Source organism: Orcinus orca, chromosome 7 (assembly GCF_937001465.1).
Source record: "Orcinus orca chromosome 7, mOrcOrc1.1, whole genome shotgun sequence".
Lineage (NCBI taxonomy): Eukaryota > Metazoa > Chordata > Mammalia > Artiodactyla > Delphinidae > Orcinus > Orcinus orca.
Window position 1 is genome coordinate 61113096 of NC_064565.1, and position 18430 is coordinate 61131525.

Genomic DNA, 18430 nt, shown 5'->3' on the forward strand with positions numbered 1-18430 from the left:
AGACTGCCTTCCCAGGTGTCAAGACCACACTGACTCACTGTGTACATGCTGATATGTTTTGTTTTTTGGTTTTGTTTTGGCCGCAGTGGGCGGCTTGCAGGATATTAGTTCCCTGACCAGGGACTGAACCTGGGCCCCTGGCAGTGAGAGCGTGAAGTCCTAACCACTGGACCGCCAGGGAATTCCCTGTTCTTTTTTTGGGAATCTTAAAGAAATGTAATCCTGACTTGTTCAGTGTTCTTTGTTCTGACAAGATATAAACCTGCGCTGAAAACCCTCCTTCTCTGGAGTAGTTTCTCAGAGTAATCTGGCAAGTGGGATTCCGGGCTAGACCTCAGTTAGGCTCAAATAAAACATTTCTATTCTTATTATTGATTGTTTACGGATTATTTTCACTGACACCTCTGACCACTCTACAACCTTTTTCCAGTCGCAGCCTTCAGAACCAACCACTGACCTATCCTCGGCCACCGGGACCAGCCAACACCATTTTTTGAGCTTAGCGCCTTATTACCAATCAACCATGAGCTCCCAGATTCGTCACAATTATTCCACCGAGGTGGAGGTCACCGTCCACGGCCCGGGCAACCTGCATCTGCAGGCCTTCAACACCTACCTCTCTCTGGGCTCCTATTTCCACCGAGACGACGTGGCTCTGGAGAGCGTGGGCCACTTTTTCCACGAATTGGCCGAGGAGAAGCGCGAGGGTGCCCAGCCCAGCCTTGAAAATGCAAAGCCAGCGGGGCGGCTGTGCCCTCTTCCTGGACGTGCAGAAGCCACCCCAAGATGAGTGGGGTAAAACCCAGGACTCTGTGGAAGCTGCCCGCCAGACGACCCGCTCTGTGACTTTCCGGAGAGCCGCGACCTGGCTGAGCAGCTGAAACTCACCAAGAAGATGAGGACCACGTGACTCACCTCTGCAAGCTGATTGGTCCCCAGGCTGGGCTGGGCGAGTTCTCTCCCAAACACTCACCCTCAGGCATGGCTAGGGCCTTCTGGAGCCCAGCTGTTACCAACCTGGGTTCTTGGACTCTTTAATCAATAGAAATTGATAAGAGGCCAGAGGGGGAATTTAGGCAAGGCTTTATTGGGACTCATGCTGCAGCATGAGGGAGCAAAAGCAAGTAACAGGTGCCCTCGCTCGTTCCTGGGAATGGCGAGGGTGCGTTGCACTGGTCCCTTAAATGGGGTGAGGGTAGGGGTAGATCGGCGGGTGGGGCTGGAGGGGCGGCTTAGGTGGTCTGCCCATCCCTCTGGTGGTGCTGTGAGCAGGGATCATGCCTAGTATCTTGCTTTTGCTCCCCACACCTCTGAAGTGTCAGTTGGGTTTTGGCCTTTTTGTATCTCTTTGTTCACAATTTGCCCCAACTGTGCAAGCAGGCAGTTATTTTTAGTCCCTTATCGTTTCTTTGTATTCTGTTGGAGGAGACATTTGTCCAGGTGCAAGCACTCCAGTAAAGGGTCCCAGGTCCCAGCCTGTCCCACAGCGGCATCTGAGGAGCCCCTCTGGCGTCAGAGCTTCTGCCTGAAGCCCCGTCTCTGCAGCCACTAGGCAGCTTTGTAAGCACCCTGGGGCCCTCTCCCAAGCCTTGGGCCAAATGGGAACAGTAAAGCTTTTTGCAGCCAAAAGAAAAGGCTGAAAATATTTTAGATATAAGTTCAATAAAATTGTATTATTAAAACGAATTTTGGTTGCACTGTGCGGCTTGTAGGATCTTAGTTCTCCAACCAGGGATAGAACCCCTGCCCTCTGCAGTGAAAGCACCGAGTCCTAATCACTAGACCTCCAGGGAATTCCCAACAAGTTTCTTTTAAAACTGAAGAAGAGTTCGATTTCTGTAATAATCAAAACACCTTAAAATGTATCTTCACATGCTCACCAGACCCCAAAGGACTCCCCAGACCTGGACCACAGCACAGCCTGCTGTGGAACGCTTAGCAGCTTTGTTCTCCCAACTAGACTCATTAGCAGCGCCAGGTGGTAATAACTAGCCGACTGATTCCTACTAGTAAAAAAATCTGCCTGAGGTCACCATGGACTCTTTCCCCCACTCTCTGCTTCATCTCTGACCTGATACGCTTTTGGAAAATAATTATTCATGGCAGGAAGTTGTCATACAACAGAGAACGATTGTGCATCCTGGGATTATAGAGGCCCTCAGATCAAATACTTTTTATTGTGGAAAGAATACATTGAAAAACATGGCTTTCACCTGCATAGAATAGTGAAATCCATTTACATTTTTTTCTTTCCTGTTTATTTCATCATTAAAGACCCAATAAAGGAAAGTATTTACCACTTGGAGAGAATGTTAGCACTGATGTTTAGCATTCAGCACAATTACGTAGATTCCATAAACAGAAATAGCTCCAGCGTCCAACTGGAATAACAGAGTAGTTTTTTTTTTTTTTTATTGCGGCACGCCGGCCTCTCACTGTTGTGGCCTCTCCCGTTGCAGAGCACAGGCTCCGGACGCGCAGGCTCAGCGGCCATGGCTCACGGGCCCAGCCGCTCCGCGGCATGTGGGATCTTCCCGGACCGGGGCACGAACCCGTGTCCCCTGCATCGGCAGGCGGACTCTCAACCACTACGCCACCAGGGAAGCCCCAGAGTAGACATTTTAAAACCCTCTTTTTTTCACACATAAATTGTTACTCATGAGGTAGAAATATTCAATATGAAGTAGTATGTGAAAGCAGTAAGTACTTAGTTAACCATTCTCTAGGAGGATTTTTCAGTTACCTAAATTTTGTTCCTGCTTCATTTTTTTTTTTTTTTAGTTTAAAAAAGGAAGAGGGGCTTCCCTGGTAGCGCAGTGGTTGAGAGTCCGCCTGCTGATGCAGGAGACGCGGGTTCATGCCCCGGTCCGGGAAGATCCCACATGCCGCGGAGCGGCTGGGCCCGTGAGCCATGACCACTGAGCCTGCGCGTCCGGAGGCTGTGCTCTGCAACGGGAGAGGCCACAGCAGTGAGAGGCCTGCGTACCGCAAGGAAAAAAAAAAAAAAAGGAAGATAAGGGGAAATAAATCAGAAGATATATTTAAAGCAACTTTCTGCTACCTTCCAAAGATTTGGTCAGCCAAACTCCTAGACCTGCAAGCACTGTCCAACATAGTAGCCACTAGCCACATGAGGCTGTCAAGTATTTGAGATATGACTAGTTCAAATTGAGACTTGCTAAAGTTTAAAATACATACTAGATTTTTGGAAACTGAACGTGAATAAAAAAGACAGTATCTCAGTAATAATTTTTTATATTGATTAAAGTCTGAGGCAGTGAGCTTGGTGGTCCGCATATCTGTCTCTTGCTTCAACAGTATTTGGACAGAACAGGCCCAGGGACGCCCTTTGCTCTAGCCTCCGACCAAGCTCCAACCTTTTTCCAGTCGCAGCCTTCAGAACCAACTACTGACCTATCCTCGGCCACCGGGACCAGCCAACACCATTTTTTGAGCTTAGCGCCTTATCACCAATCAACCATGAGCTCCCAGATTCGTCACAATTATTCCACCGAAGTGGAGGTCACCGTCCACGGCCCGGGCAACCTGCAACTGCAGGCCTTCAACACCTACCTCTCTCTGGGCTCCTATTTCCACCGAGACAACGCGGCTCTGGAGAGCGTGGGCCACTTTTTCCATGAATTGGCCGAGGAGAAGCGCGAGGGTGCCCAGCCGTCTCTTTTTTTTTTTTTTTTTTTTAACATCTTTATTGGGGTATAATTGCTTTACAATGGTGTGTTAGTTTCTGCTTTATAACAAAGTGAATCAGTCATACATAAACATATGTTCCCATATGTCTTCCCTGTTGCGTCTCCCTCCCTCCCACCCTCCCTATCCCACCCCTCCAGGCTGTCACAAAGCACCGAGCCAATATCCCTGTGCCATGCGGCTGCTTCCCACTAGCTATCTACCTTACTGCCTTTGTTAGTGTGTATATGCCCATGACTCTCTCTCGCCCTGTCACAGCTCACCCTTCCCCCTCCCCATAACCTCAAGTCCGTTCTCTAAGAGGTCTCCGTCTTTATTCCTGCTTTACCCCTAGGTTCTTCATGACATTTTTTTCTTAAATTCCATATATATGTGTTAGCATACGGTATTTGTCTTTTTCTTTCTGACTTACTTCACTCTGTATGACCCAGCCGTCTCTTGAAAATGCAAAGCCAGCCGGCCGGCCCCCTTCCTGGACGTGCAGAAGCCACCCCAAGATGAGTGGGGTAAAACCCAGGACTCTGTGGAAGCTGCCCGCCAGACGACCCGCTCTGTGACTTTCCGGAGAGCCGCGACCTGGCTGAGCAGCTGAAACTCACCAAGAAGATGAGGACCACGTGACTCACCTCTGCAAGCTGGTTGGTCCCCAGGCTGGGCTGGGCGAGTTCTCTTCCAAACACTCACCCTCAGGCATGGCTAGGGCCTCCTGGAGCTCAGCTGTTACCAACCTGGGTTCTTGGACTCTTTAATCAATAGAAATTGATAAGAGGCCAGAGGGGGAATTTAGGCAAGGCTTTATTGGGACTCATGCTGCAGCATGAGGGAGCAAAAGCAAGTAACAGGTGCCCTCGCTCGTTCCTGGGAATGGCGAGGGTGCGTTGCACTGGTCCCTTAAATGGGGTGAGGGTAGGGGTAGATCGGCGGGTGGGGCTGGAGGGGCGGCTTAGGTGGTCTGCCCATCCCTCTGGTGGTGCTGTGAGCAGGGATCATGCCTAGTATCCTGCTTTTGCTCCCCACACCTCTGAAGTGTCAGTTGGGTTTTGGCCTTTTTGTATCTCTCTGTTCATAATTTGCCCCAACTGTGCAAGCAGGCAGTTATTTTTAGTCCCTTATAGTTTCTTTGTATTCTGTTGCTGGAGGAGACATTTGTCCAGGTGCAAGCACTCCAGTAAAGGGTCCCAGGTCCCAGCCTGTCCCACAGCGGCGTCTGAGGAGCCCCTCTGGCGTCAGAGCTTCTGCCTGAAGCCCGTCTCTGCAGCCACTAGGCAGCTTTGTAAGCACCCTGGGGCCCTCTCCCAAGCCTTGGGCCAAATGGGAACAGTAAAGCTTTTTGCAGCCAAAAAAATAATCATCATCATCAACTCATAAAATCGCCAAAATTTTGCTCTGGATAGAAAATTAAATTAATAAATCAATTAATGTTTTCAGCCAAAATTCAACTCTTTCAGACTTCAAAAGCAAGAAAAAAGAATAAAAAAGAGTTTTCCATAGAAAAACAGATTTTACTTGTTTTTTTTAATGTCTTTTTAAACTCAGAGCTCTACTATGAAGCTATTTTTGAACCTGGAATATAAAATTGCAAGTTGTTTAGTTATCTAAAATGCAGATATTTTTCTCTTCAAATCTTAAATTTAGTACTGAATTGTATTGAGAGCTAGTTATAAAAGGATAGTATGTCTTTTTCCAGAAAAGTGGACATTTACTGAAAGTTCAACATGGAAAATCTCTGGAAAAACAGCTTTTATTTCTCAATGAAAACAATATTTGTATTTGTCTTTACTATGTTTCAATAAAAATAATACCATTTATTTGCTTTTATATCACTTATAAAACACATTTGCATGAATCATCTCATTGGAACTTGACAACACTCCGAGATGAAGAGGCGAGTTATGAGAGGACAACTTATTACCGAACCAAACACGTCCCCTCACCTGCGCATAGTAAAGCCAATCTACTGACACCGGGTTGTGGTGAAGGAAAATGCAGCATTTATTGCAGGGCACCAAGCAAGGAGTTCAGGACAGCTCGTGTCCAAAAAGCCAAACTCCCCTATGGATTTCAGGAAGGCATTTGCCAGCTACAAATTGGCACTTGCCATCTACCTCTACAAGGATTAAATCATGAGCCGCTGCAGCTACTGACCTTCAACACTCCTTGAAAGGAATTCAGGACAGAGATCAGGAATGAGGCACTCTGTGCTCTGGGAAAAACTGGCAGAACAGGTCTTCAGATAATTAGATATTTTCAGGAGAAGATTTTATGAGCCCAATTCTTGTATCTCCTCATATCTAGGAAAATGCTAAAATCCTTCATGATGACGTCTGCTCCTCATGACAAGCAGCAACCTTCTGCAAAAAATGTGCTTAATTTCACGTACTCCCCCTTCACCAAAATCACACATATACTGACCTTCCCCCTGCCTCTTTGGAGCAGTTTCTCAGAGCTATCTGCAATGCTGTATCCTGGGTTATAATCCTTAATTTGCCCCCAATAAATCTGAACTCACAACTCTCATGTTGTGCATTTTGTTTTCAGTCGACACATTTTCGAGGCAAGGTGAGGGAGGGGAGTTACAGGGTGTGTAACCAACTCGTCCACAATACTCTGATTGGTTGATGGTGAGGTAATAGGCTGTGTCGCAGCGGTTTTTATCAATCCTCAGGTGCCAGCAGTTCTGGGGGCTACATGCTCACGATTATCAAGTAGTTAATTTCTTCCATTTGGTGGTGGTTTTAGGATCTGTAAAACAACTCAGGAAACGTGCATCACATATTTTTATCTAGGCACTTTAGAGAGGAGCTAAAGCAGAGAATATGGGGGAAGTGTCTGTCCCGGGAAGGTCCCATAGGGTCCTGCTCGGTTACAAATTCACAGATGGGGAAACTGAGATCTAGAGGTTAAATTTCTCAATGTGGAAAAGAAAAGATTACCATGGGATTGTACTCAGTTGACTTTATGAGGGGTAAAAAGAGAGAGAGGTTGAGAGTGAGGGAAGAGAAAATATTTCCTGGAAATATTATGTATTGAATTGTATACAAACATGAAGACTAACCTCCTGAAAAATTATTTAAAATTTCAATACGTGGGACTTCCCTGGTGGCGCAGTGGTTAAGAATCTGCCTGCCAATGCAGGGGACATGGGTTCAATCCCTGGTTCGGGAAGATCCCACATGCTGCAGAGCAACTAAGCCCACGGGCCACAACTACTGAAGACCGCATGCCTAGATCCCGAGCTCCGCAACAAGAGAAGCCACCGCAATGAGAAGCCCGTGCACTGCAAGGAAGAGTAGACCCCGCTCGCCACAACTAGAGAGAGCCCGCGGACAGCAACAAACACCCAACGCAGCCAAAAATAAATTAAAAAAAAAAAATTTCAATACGTGAACATTAAGTGACATGTGGGAAGCCTCATCTCATTGAAAATGAAAACTGCCACTATTGAGGGCCCTAATAAGTAGGATGATGTGTGACACAAAGTGAAGCAAAGGCTTAATGAATCTCATTCTCTGATTTGAAGGTGGCATGTCTAAGTCTTTTATAAAAAACAAAGTCACCCCAGAGTCTCTAGGAGTCAGGGAGTCAGTGAGCTGATTTATTATAAAAGAAAATACATACACACACTTCTAATGTATCTATATCTCTCTCTAGATATAGATATTATATATTATTTATATAAAATATCTATTTAATATATATAAATGTGATATTCATTACATTTACTTGCTTTAAAAATCTAGAATCTGTTTCTTTTTAGAACATTGATGCCATGCATAGGAAAATCAAATATTATGGTTATAAAATAATTTTTAATGTTAGAATATTCCTTTTATCAGTGGAAGAATATCCACTGAGAAAAAAGATTTAATTTCCTTTTATAAATAGTGGTGGGTTAGAACTACACAATAGTTCTAACTCTGCTACTGCTGTGTATTTAAAGCCAAGATGATGACTATATTGAAAAAGAAGGAAGAGAAAATCAATAGATTATTGCTTCAATGGAGCTCACAACAGTGCTGATTAGAGAACACAAATGGATTGCATAATAGTAAAATAACTATAAACCGGGTATGGATTTAAGCCTGTGTTAAGACCATTCTTAACTGCATTGTATCTTTAGAAAACATGCACTGAAATTACAACAGCAAATTAAATCTATTCGACCGCAAAATTTAATACATAAGAAAATAGCATTTATTAATGATCTGGAAGAGGGAGTAAATAGCATGTTAATGAAATTTGCAGATGATAGTAAATTGGAAGGTGTTACAAACCATGAGGACAGGGGCTTAATACAAATGGACATTAAAAAGTTAGAGAAAAGCCAATGGTGGCAAAAAATACCCAAAAAACAAAAAACAAGTAAAACTTATAAAAATATTCGCTAGAAAAATTTCAACTTGAAAAACAATAATATAAAAGAATTGTAGATGGAAAAGAGACTTTGAAATTTGATCAGGATTTTCTGATTATAATAAACTGGTTAATCCACTCTTGAGAGGTCCTGAGCCAGCTGCTGGGAAGTAGTCATTCCTTCACTCTTTCCTCTATCCCCTTTCTAGGTAGACCAGAAAAACTATATCACCTGGTTGTAGACTTTTTGGAGGCAAGCGAAATGAAGAAAACAGAGACCAGGCATATCAGTTTTTTAAAAATTGCATTTTGGAGAGAAAAAAATGGCTAGTGAAGACACGTGATTATGTATTGGCATCATCTAATGGTGTTTATGGTAAAGAGGGGCCATGAAAACTCTACAGGTACCTGAAAATTTTATATAGAAGGTGGTTGCTGGCACTTGATTGCTTATGAGCAGTTATTAAATGAGACTAATACTTACCTTATGAAATATAATTCTAGCTTTTCCAGATACCAGCAAATAGAAGAGTTCTCCTTCCTAATCACATATGCCTAATTGGTGCTATTCTGAATGTCATGTGGGATGATACTATTGGTCTTCCTAGAATGTCTGGAAGTTTAGGTCTGAGAATTTGGTTTATCCGAAAAACAGCATCATGTGTCTCCTGGAAGCTCTGGAGACCCTAAGAAACCAAGTAATGTATCTATAATGTTTTATCAGCTCATCTGGGTCTAACATACAGTTATCTGGGGATGAAAGCTTATCTGTATTGGATCTAAGACAAATCTCAGTTTCAGAAACTGGACTATTATCATAACATTTTATGTTTCCCTTAGATTTCAGTAATGTTCTCTTTGAATAGAATCTGCCACTGCCACACCTGTGATGGAGGAAGAGCACAGTATTCCTGGTGGCCAGATGTGATGATAAGAATTAGAACTGATGTAGGAAAATTCCAAGGAGGTGAAAGGTGCTGGGGGAGAGAGGCAGCATGTAGCCCACAAAGATGGGAGGTAATGTTGGGGAGGAAAACTTGGGTGAGCTAATGGAAGGTTTTAAATATGCCCTAAGGATCTGGAACTTCAGTAGGCAGTGAGGTGTCAATAAAGGTTTGTGAGTATAAGTTTTTAAGTTTTGATATGATTCTTCTATGTAATATGTTAGCTATTCCTTCCAGATACATGTTATTCCCTAATTAGATAGGCATGCCACTTAGGTCTTCATCCAAGTTGTAGAAATTTTGAACAAGGGCAGGCTAGAGAGAGCCCAACAACATCCCTTCTTAAGATAACACTGCACCCTTAGTGACATCAACACTTTGGGGGTATAGCTTCTAGACTGTTTTCAGCCTAACAGCAATTTATGTTATACTGTCATCAGTTAAAATCCCCTTCTGGGGCTTCCCTGGTGGCGCAGTGGTTGAGAGTCCGCCTGCCGATGCAGGGGACAGGGTTTGTGCCCCGGTCCGGGAAGATCCCAGATGCCGCGGAGCGGCTGGGACCGTGAGCCATGGCCGCTGAGCCTGCGCATCCGGAGCCTGTGCTCCGCAACGAGAGAGGCCACAACAGTGAGAGGCCCTAGTACCAAAAAAAAAAAAAAAAAACCTCTTCTCATAAGAATACTAAGATGTTATTTTGACTGTCCTCTCTTATGAGTGTACAGTGGAATCTTCCACAGGGTAAATGTAATATGATACTGGAATAGATTAAATGCAGAAGCAGATATGAGAATCAGCTGTCTTCTATTAGGCCTGATATATTTGCAAAAATATAAAACAATAACACTGTTCACTAACTTTTTTTACTTTGGACAACAGTTATTTTTCATTAAAATATGTTATTTATGTTAATATATGTGCCTTTGTTATTTTTAAATGAATTAAAAGATTTTAATTTCCTGTATGATGAATATTGACAGGTATAACTCACATAAACAAAAGCTATTTGATGTTCTCAAGGACTTATTTATTTATTTTAAAATTTTATTTATTTTGAAATGTTGTTGACATGCAACGTTATGTTAGTTTCAGGTAGAGTGATTTGGCATGTGCATACATTATGAAAGGATCACCATAATAAGTCTAGTAACTACCTGTCCCCATACAAAATTGTTACAATATTATTGACCATATACCTTATGCTGTATATTAATAAGCCACCCCCATGGCTTATTTATCTTATCTCAAGGATTTTTTAGAGTATAAAGGAACCCTGAGACCAGAAAGTTGGAGAACTGCTTAGTGGAAATGAGCGAGCCCTAAAGTTTATGTCTTGCTCCCTGAGGGAAGACAAGTTGCCTAAGATTTCCAAGACTTCTTCCAGCTCTACAGCGTAGGATGATGATTTAAACTGCCTTGTCGGGTTACTTTGAAGATTGGGTAGAGTGAGCTTGTAAAACTCTTAGCTCGGCGCATGGCACGTGAGTTCTCAGAAAATATTAGCCAACACTGTTATTAGTACTGCTATCACTACTACTATTACTACCACTATGAGGATTATTATTCCCTCCTGGCAATGTCTTTACTTAGCTACTAGGGGATTTAGTCTTTGAACTTGTTAAATGCTCTTGGGCCTTTGTACTTGCTGTTCCCTTTGCCTGGAATAGCTTTCCTACCTTTCTGTCCAGCAAATTCTCATTATTCTTCTCATATGGACTTAGAGCTTCTTTGTCTTGGAAGCTTCTTTGTCTTTTATGGCTTTCCAAAAAGGTGTCCTGCTGTAGGTCCCCATATATGCCCACTTAGCACACTTCTTGTATCTTTAATGGCTTTTCTATTGCATTCTGAAAACTCTGTGACAGTGGGGAACACGTCTGGGTCACTGCTATAATTGCAAAGCTCAGCACAGTGCCTGCCGTTCAGTAAATGCTTGTTGAATAAACTTTGCAAAAGTCCCCAATTTCTCTTCTCACCCTATTGCTCCTTTCATATCCTGGAACACCTAAGCAAATTTGGTACCCGAAATACTCTTGTGAATTCTTCAGTCCTCAAATTAGATGTGAAATCTAAGCTTGAAAAGTGACCTGGGCTTCATTTGTCAGTTTAAGGTAATGGCTACTTATCTTAAAAGATGTTTGATTGTATGCATTCATTTCCCAGGGATCCAGAGTTGTGCAGTAGGTAAAGTATCAACTTTTGTATAAAAGCTGGTTAATTCTTAGTTATGATCCAGACATAGATCACTCACAATCTAAGATAGAGAACTGAGATGGCTAGAAAAAATGCTTCTGGGTACCAGCATCACAGCTCTTATTGCTATAAAGAGCAGGAAGAATACTTTGCTTCCTTTTAAGTTGCCTTTCCTCCCATCCTTAATGGAATTTATGCCTGCACTTCTCTGATCCACTGATAGCAGTTCCAGAATTTCTATTTTAGAGGAGCTTAGGGACAGCAATCTGATTGAATAAGGGGCTAGGAGACTTTTTCTTTAAGCTATATTTGCATAGCAAATACACTGTTTTTACTGACATTGCATGTTTACTTTGGAGGGTATTCTTGGATATAAGAGGGTGCTAAGGACTCCTAAGTCACCTTACTGCTGAAAGTACATCTATGTACTTTCACACATGGAGACATGTGAAGTAAAGGAATAGGAAAGCTTGATAAGAGAGGTTTGACTAGGTCTCTTTTGTTACTGCTATTTACGTTTGTATACCTATACTCTGCCTGGTGAGAATTAACCAATATGCTTTCAAAAAGATTTCAAAGTCTGACAAAGCAGAGTCGACCATGGGAATAAGCACCAGAGTATATTTATTAAGTCTGGGGCCTAAAGAGATCAGTATAGTCACAAGGAAACAGGCAGGTTGACCAGAGAAAAATAAGACTTGAAGAAATCAGTTTATCACACAATTACTGTGTATTTATTTCGGATACAATAACATATAAGACATGACCTCAAGGAGCTTGCAACCTAATTGGGAAGACAAGAGAGTGCCTACGAGGTTATCATTTAAGCATATTTGTGAGACTACTTTTTAGCATTCACTGTTCCTGCTGGTTATTATGTTCTTAGCCTAATTTATGTGAAGAAAAATAAAATGAAGAAAAGAATGGATGGAGAGGAAGGGGATCGTGGCTAAACGTATTATGACATATGCTCCAACTTTAAAGTAGTATTATTCATAGTTTTAAAGCTGGAACCTTCAGCTAACATTTAATTGGGCCTTCTTATCTTGCAGAGGAGGAAACCGAGGCCTGTCTAGCAAAATACCCCAGCTGATAAGTGGCAGGCCTAAAACCAGAAGCCGGCTTCTCTGTTCCCATTCTAGTGTCCTTTCCATCACAGTCTAGTGCCTTTGAAGTTGAGGTGAAATAACTGGAGTCACCCTATCCCTAGGTCTGTGCTAAAGAGCCTTAGTTTTCCCTTTAATGGTTAGATGGCTTTTGGAATTCTTTGATTACCCACATCAGGATTTTTTTTTTTTAGCATGACAGTTTTCATCAATCCTAATTTCTCAGTTCCCCAAATAGACTCTATCAATGCTGAAGCTCCTAGTCTTTATCAAAGGGACAATTCAAATAATTAATCTGAATCACAGACCAGAAAGTGGGGTTTTTTAACCTCTATTGACTCATCTCTCCACTTCCATATCTTTAACCATATGAATGATTTCCAAATTTTATATTTCCCTCCTGACCTCTTTTCTGAATCATTTTCATATTTCAACAGCTGCATCCCTACCTGTTTTTCCTCCCATGACCTCAAACGCAACAGGAAGCCAGCTCCTACTCCACCGGTATCTGTTTCTGTCAATGACACCATCATTCTTCTAGTCACCCAGGTCTGAAATCGTGGCGTCATCTCTCTTTCTTCTTTTCCACATCTAGTGAATCACCAATTCCTGTGGTCTCTTCCTGAAACACGTCTCTGAAGTTCATTTCTTCTTTCCTAATTCTATTTTGTACATGCCAACTCACATCCTCACACTCGCATAACCAGCTGGACAATATGCTGCGTCCCAGTTTCACCCTAGCAACACATTCTACAACCACCCTGGACTGCTCTCTCGAAATCACCATTAAAAAACAAAACCACAGGGCTTCCCTGGTGGCGCAGTGGTTGAGAGTCTGCCTGCCAATGCAGGCGAAACGGCTTCGTGCCCTGGTCCGGGAAGATCCCACATGCCGTGGAGCGGCTGGGCCCCTGAGCCGTGGCCGCTGAGCCTGCGCGTCCGGAGCCTGTGCTCCGCAATGGGAGAGGCCACAACAGTGAGAGGCCCGCGTACCGCAAACAAACAAAAAACCACAGACACCTACTTCACCCCTTTGATTCTAACTTTCCACAGTTCCCAGTGTCCATAGATGATAAGATTCGAAATCAGTGAGCCCTGGATCATGCCTCCCATACTTTTTTATTTTTATTTTTATTTTTTTTAACATCTTTATTGGAGTATAATTGCTTTACAATGGTGTGTTAGTTTCTGCTTTATAACGAAGTGAATCAGTTATACATATACATACGTTCCCATATCTCTTACCTCTTGCGACTCCCTCCCTCCCACCCTCCCTATCCCACCCCTCTAGGTGGTCACAAAGCACCGAGCTGATCTCCCTGTGCTATGCGGCTGCTTCCCACTAGCTATCTATTTTACGTTTGGTAGTGTTTATATGTCCATGCCACTCTCTCACTTTGTCACAGCTTACCCTTCCCCTCCCATACTTTTAGAACCTCGTCTCCCATTTCCTCCACAGAACCGTCCTCCCCACTGACCATAACTTCTCTCCCCATACTGATTGCCACCTTTTGCTCACACCTGGAGCGGATTCTAGTCTCATCTGAACTCTGCTTTGCTAAAGTCATCAACCAGGGCAGCAGACCATGACCCTTCCTCAAAATTCCGTAGGTATCTACTGATGGTTCCATTGAGGCAGCCTTCAGCCCTACCTCCCCCGAAATATCTGTACACGTCGGTCGGTCCCCTTCCCAAGCAGATAATTAACATCTGTACGGCACGAAGGAGCCTCCCGTGTCTTTGTATCCCAGCGCCTTTTTCATAGTAAATGTTTGTTGATAAGGATGAGTTGAGGGAATACGTGGTGTTAACTTGTTAAAAAGATGGGAAGGCACAAAGGGAGGCAGAGGCATACCCCCTCTGTCCGCGTCCCCGCGGTATGGGGTTCGGTCTGTGGGGTGCGGTGGCCTGGGAGGGTCCCAGGGCGCGCGGCGCAAGGTGCCCTCGGGGTGCAGCCTGGGAGCCCGAGCGCCCGCCCCCGCCTAGCTGTCTGGAGCTTCTGCGCTGCGGCCGGGCCGGCTGGCGTGTGGGCCGCGGACAGGGAGGGCCGGCCGTTCCGCGCTCAGAGGTAGGTGGTGCTGTTGCCGTGACTGTCTTCCTCATTGGCGCGGGCGGAGACGCGGAATGTTCAACTCCTGACTCGGGCGGAAAGCGTGGGAGCCGACCCGGCCGCAGTCCTCTCGAACCCCGACCGCCGCCCCTGCCCTCGCCGCGCGCGGGGCCTCGGCGCCCCCGGCTGCTGCTCGCGCCCGGCCCGGGAGCCAGGTAAGGGGCCAGGCCAGAGGCTGTGGGGGTGAGGGTGCGGAGCAGGCCCGCCGCGATCGCGACTCGTCCTGGCGTCGCGGGCCCAGGCCCTGCCGGGGTCAGGGCCTCCACGGAGCACCCCTGCCCGACACGGAGCTGGCGTCCCCGGTTCCCGCGCCCTTGCGCGGCCGGGAAGCGGCTCGGGAAGTTCGCACGGGTCCCAGGCAGAAGTTGGCGCCGGGAAGAGCGGGGCGCAGCCGGAGAGACTCTGGTGGTCTCGGCCCCGGCGGGCGGCGCCTCCCGGCCGCCGCTCCCCTGCCCGGACGTGGAGCGCCGGCCTCGCCGGGGGTGACCCGGGCGTCTCTCGAGAGACGAGGCGCGAATCTCCCAAATCAGCGCAGGGTGCAGGCCACTTCCCGGCAGAGGTGCTTGCGTGCGAGGAGAGGCCACTAACTTCTGCTTTCCTGCCGGCCGTCCCGGGAGCTCGCCTCCCGCCCAGAGCGGCGGCTCCTGCACTGCCCCGGGCAGCGTGGAGCTCGTGCCTTCCGCGGGCGTCGGGGTGGCCGCTTTGCCGACCGGGTGGCGTCCCCGGGTTCCTGGGCTCGGGGTCCTGCACCAGGGCGGAGGTGAAGGCTGAGGCGGCCGCCACCCCTCGCTTGCTCCTGACAGCTTGCAGACAAACTTTAATCCAAAACTGGCCGGAGGACATTGAATTTCCTACAAAATGGGGCAATCGTTAGATTGTTGAAAATGTATGTTTCTGATGCGCCTCTGGGTCTTGGATAAGCAGTGTTTATGGGGAAACTTAATTACTATTTTTGTTAGTTTCTTTAATAATGAAAGCAACATCATTTAGTGTCCTATTCCAGTGATATTACAATAAACAGCTTCTTATGTATGATAGTGTATTAGAATGGACTTACAGAATTAATTCTATGATTTTTGAGCTACGGTGGTTGTTAAAGTATATCCATATTTTAACCTTAAAGCTGTTTTAGGAGAGCCTTCTTGCTTTCCTGACCTCCGTTGAAGTGAACAGCTAGGATTCAGTGGAACCAAACCTACAGACACATTTAGACAAAAAATAAACAAGCAATCCAAGAAAGTTAGTGTCTTCTTTGCAGTAGGCCCATTTCCACAATGAAATTTCATGTCGTTTTTTGATTTTCAAAAAATATGGGATGACTGCATTTTAATTATAGTTTTAGTCATTTGTGGAGCCTTTGTTTTATGTTCCTGCTACAATAGTGAGAGATTTGGGAGATTGTAAATGAATGCGAATTTAGTTTGTTTGGAAAGAGAGAATTAAGATAAAGAAACATGGTCTTTTAGAGCAATGTGTACTGTTTATTTTAATCTTTCAGAATTTAATTTTTATTATAACTTTTTTGAGATTATTATGGGAATTTTTTTAAACTGGAAAATATTGTTTATATCAAAAGTTTTAGTGGTAATAATTCCAGAGTAAATGACCATAATGGCAAGGACATTTTTTTCTTGTCTAGGAAAGCAAATAGATGATTGATCTCTTTTTCTTATTCTTTTGGGGAACACATAAGGACAAATCAAAGAGAAAGAGAGAAATATCCAAATATTAAGCACTGAGGATTTGGATCTAAAAATGGATGGTCAAAGATCTTGGGAACTCAGGGACCTTCTTGCCAAATAAGGAAATTGGCAGGCTAAGCTGTGTATTTTAAGTTAGCACAAGAGTGAGTGTTATTGGCAGTATATTGGCTGAGTGCCTATCCGGAATGAGCAGTGAAACTGATAGGGCTACAAAATTATAAACAGGAGTTAACAGGGGCGTGAAGTGAATAATCTAGTCATCAGAGAAAACACTGGAGAAATTACAGTGATGTTTCATGAAAAGGGGTCAGACATGGAGTGAAACTATTAGTGTGGAGTGAAAGAGAAAAGTGGTCAGTTGATTTTAGAAATTGATGGATTCAGAAAAAAGAAAGGAGAGAATCAATGATTTTTTTTTAAAACCAGAAAAGGATGTTTGTAGTGATATAGGCCTTCTTGGAATAAGATAGCCTTATATCTGTATCCAGAGATGCTGGAAATAAAAATCAATTTGGATCATTTGTTTTCCATTTTATTCTACCCAGGACAGATTGACAGGGAGGGTGTCTTGTCTATCTACATGTAATAGGAACAGCGAAGGCACCTTTTGGTCTTACTGCAGGGAAGATTTAGGCTACTTTTGTGGCTGTTAACCTTGCCCCACTACACACAAATAAGCAAACTTCCAGCTGTGACCATAAAACTGTACCTGTTAAGGAAAGAGAGCTATAAATGCTAGAGCTTAGATTGGTTTGACTGATACCTGGGTGCTTTTGTGTCAGACCCTCCTACAGACAGCTGAACCATCGATTATGCCCTAATAGCAGTTAAGTAATCCCAACACAGTAGAAGATTCTGTGAGAACAAAGCAGCCACGCATTTGACACCCTGACCCCGGCATCCCATTAAAGCCTCAAATTGAACTTTAGGTGGATGGTAAGCAATCTAGTAATTACTATAATAAGAAAAGAGATTGTTTAAAGAAAAAAAGGCAAATTAGAAGGAGGAGGCAGAATGATATAGTGGAAAAAAGACATGATATGGTGGAAAAAATGATATGACTTTGAAGTCAGACCTGAATTTGAATTTCAGTTGTGTCACTTTAAGATAGGTAGTTGGCTTGGGCAACTTTTACATGGTTGATCCTCAGTTTCCTCACATGCAAACTGAGGACAGTAATCCCTGCTTCATAAGCAGAAGGATATGAGACAGCACATGGAAATACTTGAGCCAGTGCCAGGAACTTTAGCCACCATCACTGAGTGGTAGAGAAGGGGTTTTCCACACTCTCAATTTATACACAGAGAAAGCTGCCTGTCTCACCTGTTCCCAGCTAAGGCTTGCCCTTGGTAGCCTGCCCTGTTCCCAAATCATACTTACGTGTGTATGTAGGGCTAGGAGGTTTTCATAGCTATCCTCCTGCTTTGCACATAAGGATTTCTAAAGCAGCTCTGTGCGTACCTCTGTTTGTAATATTCTTGGGGGGAGAATCTGAAAATTAGTGCATTTATATTTGAACAGTTTGGGAGCTGTAGGAATGGTGGAAGATTATGACCTAGAAGACCAACATTGACCATTCTTACAGCCGATTTTGAGCACAGATTGCCTTCAGGGACCAACATTCTTCTCTGTGGACTCATCTCTGGACTTCCATAGAGGAAAACCAAAAAGAGAAGGCAAAGATCACTGCCTAAAGGTCATGGAGTAAATCTTTGCTTATTAAACTTTTCTACCAAAAGTGGGGAAGAACGTATTCCTTCAGGGATCTGTAAGTATAGCCATAAATACCCCTAGTGTAAGCAAGCACTTTTTTTCGAATCTTGCATTTAATCTTAAAAATTCATGTGACTTTGGCGTTGTCTTCTGTACTGTTTGACTTTATTGAACAAACCAATACAAACAGACATTAAGCAAGTTTATTCCTCCAAATCTTAAAATCGCTGATGTAAGACGTGTGTTTATTCGTACATCTTCTGCTCAGAACTGGGTACTCCACCTGTGGGCTAACCCACATTTGCGGAGCATGGTCCTGGTTCTGGTAAATGGTACCGGCACCATTCTGCTTCATAGACCAGCCTGCCACGTGGGGTAATGCAATTCCATTATGCTGAGAAAAGAATGGGGGTAGACCATCATCCAAAGAGTTTTTTTTTTTTTTCCTGTGGTCATACTGTGGCTTTTGAGGTCAGCAGAGCTCTTTGCTTTGGAAGTCAAGAGGAGGGGGGAGGATAGTTGTAGGATAGAAGTCTGAAATATGGCTCTCACCTTCTCAGCCAGTTTGGGAGGAGAAATTTAGGAGGATGCCCAGTCATCTCCATT

The 18430-nt window shown here is 44.2% G+C and overlaps 1 protein-coding gene and 2 pseudogenes across 4 annotated transcripts in view; all 3 read left to right on the forward strand.

The window, feature by feature from the left end:
* The first annotated feature begins 523 nt into the window (after positions 1–523).
* LOC101278960 (ferritin light chain-like) lies at positions 524–881 on the forward strand (annotated as a pseudogene).
* Positions 882–3480: 2599 nt separating this feature from the next.
* Positions 3481–4457, forward strand: LOC101279205 (ferritin light chain-like; annotated as a pseudogene).
* Positions 4458–14102: 9645 nt separating this feature from the next.
* Positions 14103–18430, forward strand: part of MAP3K20 (mitogen-activated protein kinase kinase kinase 20) — a 171021-nt gene continuing 166693 nt past the window's right edge. The window contains exon 1 of one of the 4 annotated variants that reach the window (XM_049712254.1): positions 14103–14366. In XM_049712254.1, the coding sequence (XP_049568211.1) occupies positions 14122–14366 (245 nt within the window). In that variant the 5' untranslated portion in view covers positions 14103–14121. The other 3 variants (XM_049712255.1, XM_004267317.3, XM_004267319.4) reach the window with 3 other exon arrangements.